Genomic DNA, 597 nt, shown 5'->3' with positions numbered 1-597 from the left:
TTCCCAGGGAATTGAAAGAGTTCTAGATATCCCAGGACAGTTTTGTTCCTGGCTTTGCTCTGGAGGAATGGGAAGGGATGAGCTGTTGCAGGTTTGACTCCTGGTTTCCCTTTCAGCCCAGTGTTTCCAGGCCTCTTTGAATTCTGCTCTCGTTACACTGGAGCCTCCCTGCAAGGAGCAACACAGCTCAACAACAAGGTAACTGGGCTCAGGAGCTGATCTTTGGGAATACACATTTGGAAAAGGCCTCTTGAGGAGGAGGAAAGGCCAGAGTGAGTATCTGTAGGCCCCAGGACTGGGCAGGTGGAAATGGGAGCAGTGGAGAAGAGGCTCCAGGGTTGTTACTACCCTATTGCCTGGAGAAAGAGAAAGTTGTGTGAAGACCTCAGAGCAACCAGCCATGAGCTGAAGGGGCTCCAGGGAAGCTGCAGAGGGATTCTTGGTTTGGAACTGCAGTGACAGGACAAGGAGAAATGGGGAGAAATTGAAAGAGAGAAATTTAGATTAGATATTAGGAAGATTTTGTTTTTCCTGTGAGGATGTTGAGACACTGGCCCAGGTTGCCCAGGGAGGCTGTGGCTGCCCCCACCCTCGCAG

At 50.9% G+C, this 597-nt stretch overlaps 1 protein-coding gene across 1 annotated transcript in view; it reads left to right on the top strand.

Moving 5' to 3' along the window:
• The window catches only part of HDAC3 (histone deacetylase 3), a 7689-nt gene that overhangs the window by 999 nt on the left and 6093 nt on the right, over positions 1-597 (top strand). Inside the window, exon 2 of the mRNA XM_009076515.1 lies at positions 117-198. Within this exon, the coding sequence (XP_009074763.1) occupies positions 117-198 (82 nt within the window). The remainder of the gene's footprint in view (positions 1-116; positions 199-597) is intronic.

Source organism: Acanthisitta chloris, unplaced genomic scaffold (genome assembly GCF_000695815.1).
Source record: "Acanthisitta chloris isolate BGI_N310 unplaced genomic scaffold, ASM69581v1 scaffold5036, whole genome shotgun sequence".
NCBI classification, from domain to species: domain Eukaryota; kingdom Metazoa; phylum Chordata; class Aves; order Passeriformes; family Acanthisittidae; genus Acanthisitta; species Acanthisitta chloris.
This window is presented reverse-complemented; position numbering and strand designations above follow the sequence as displayed.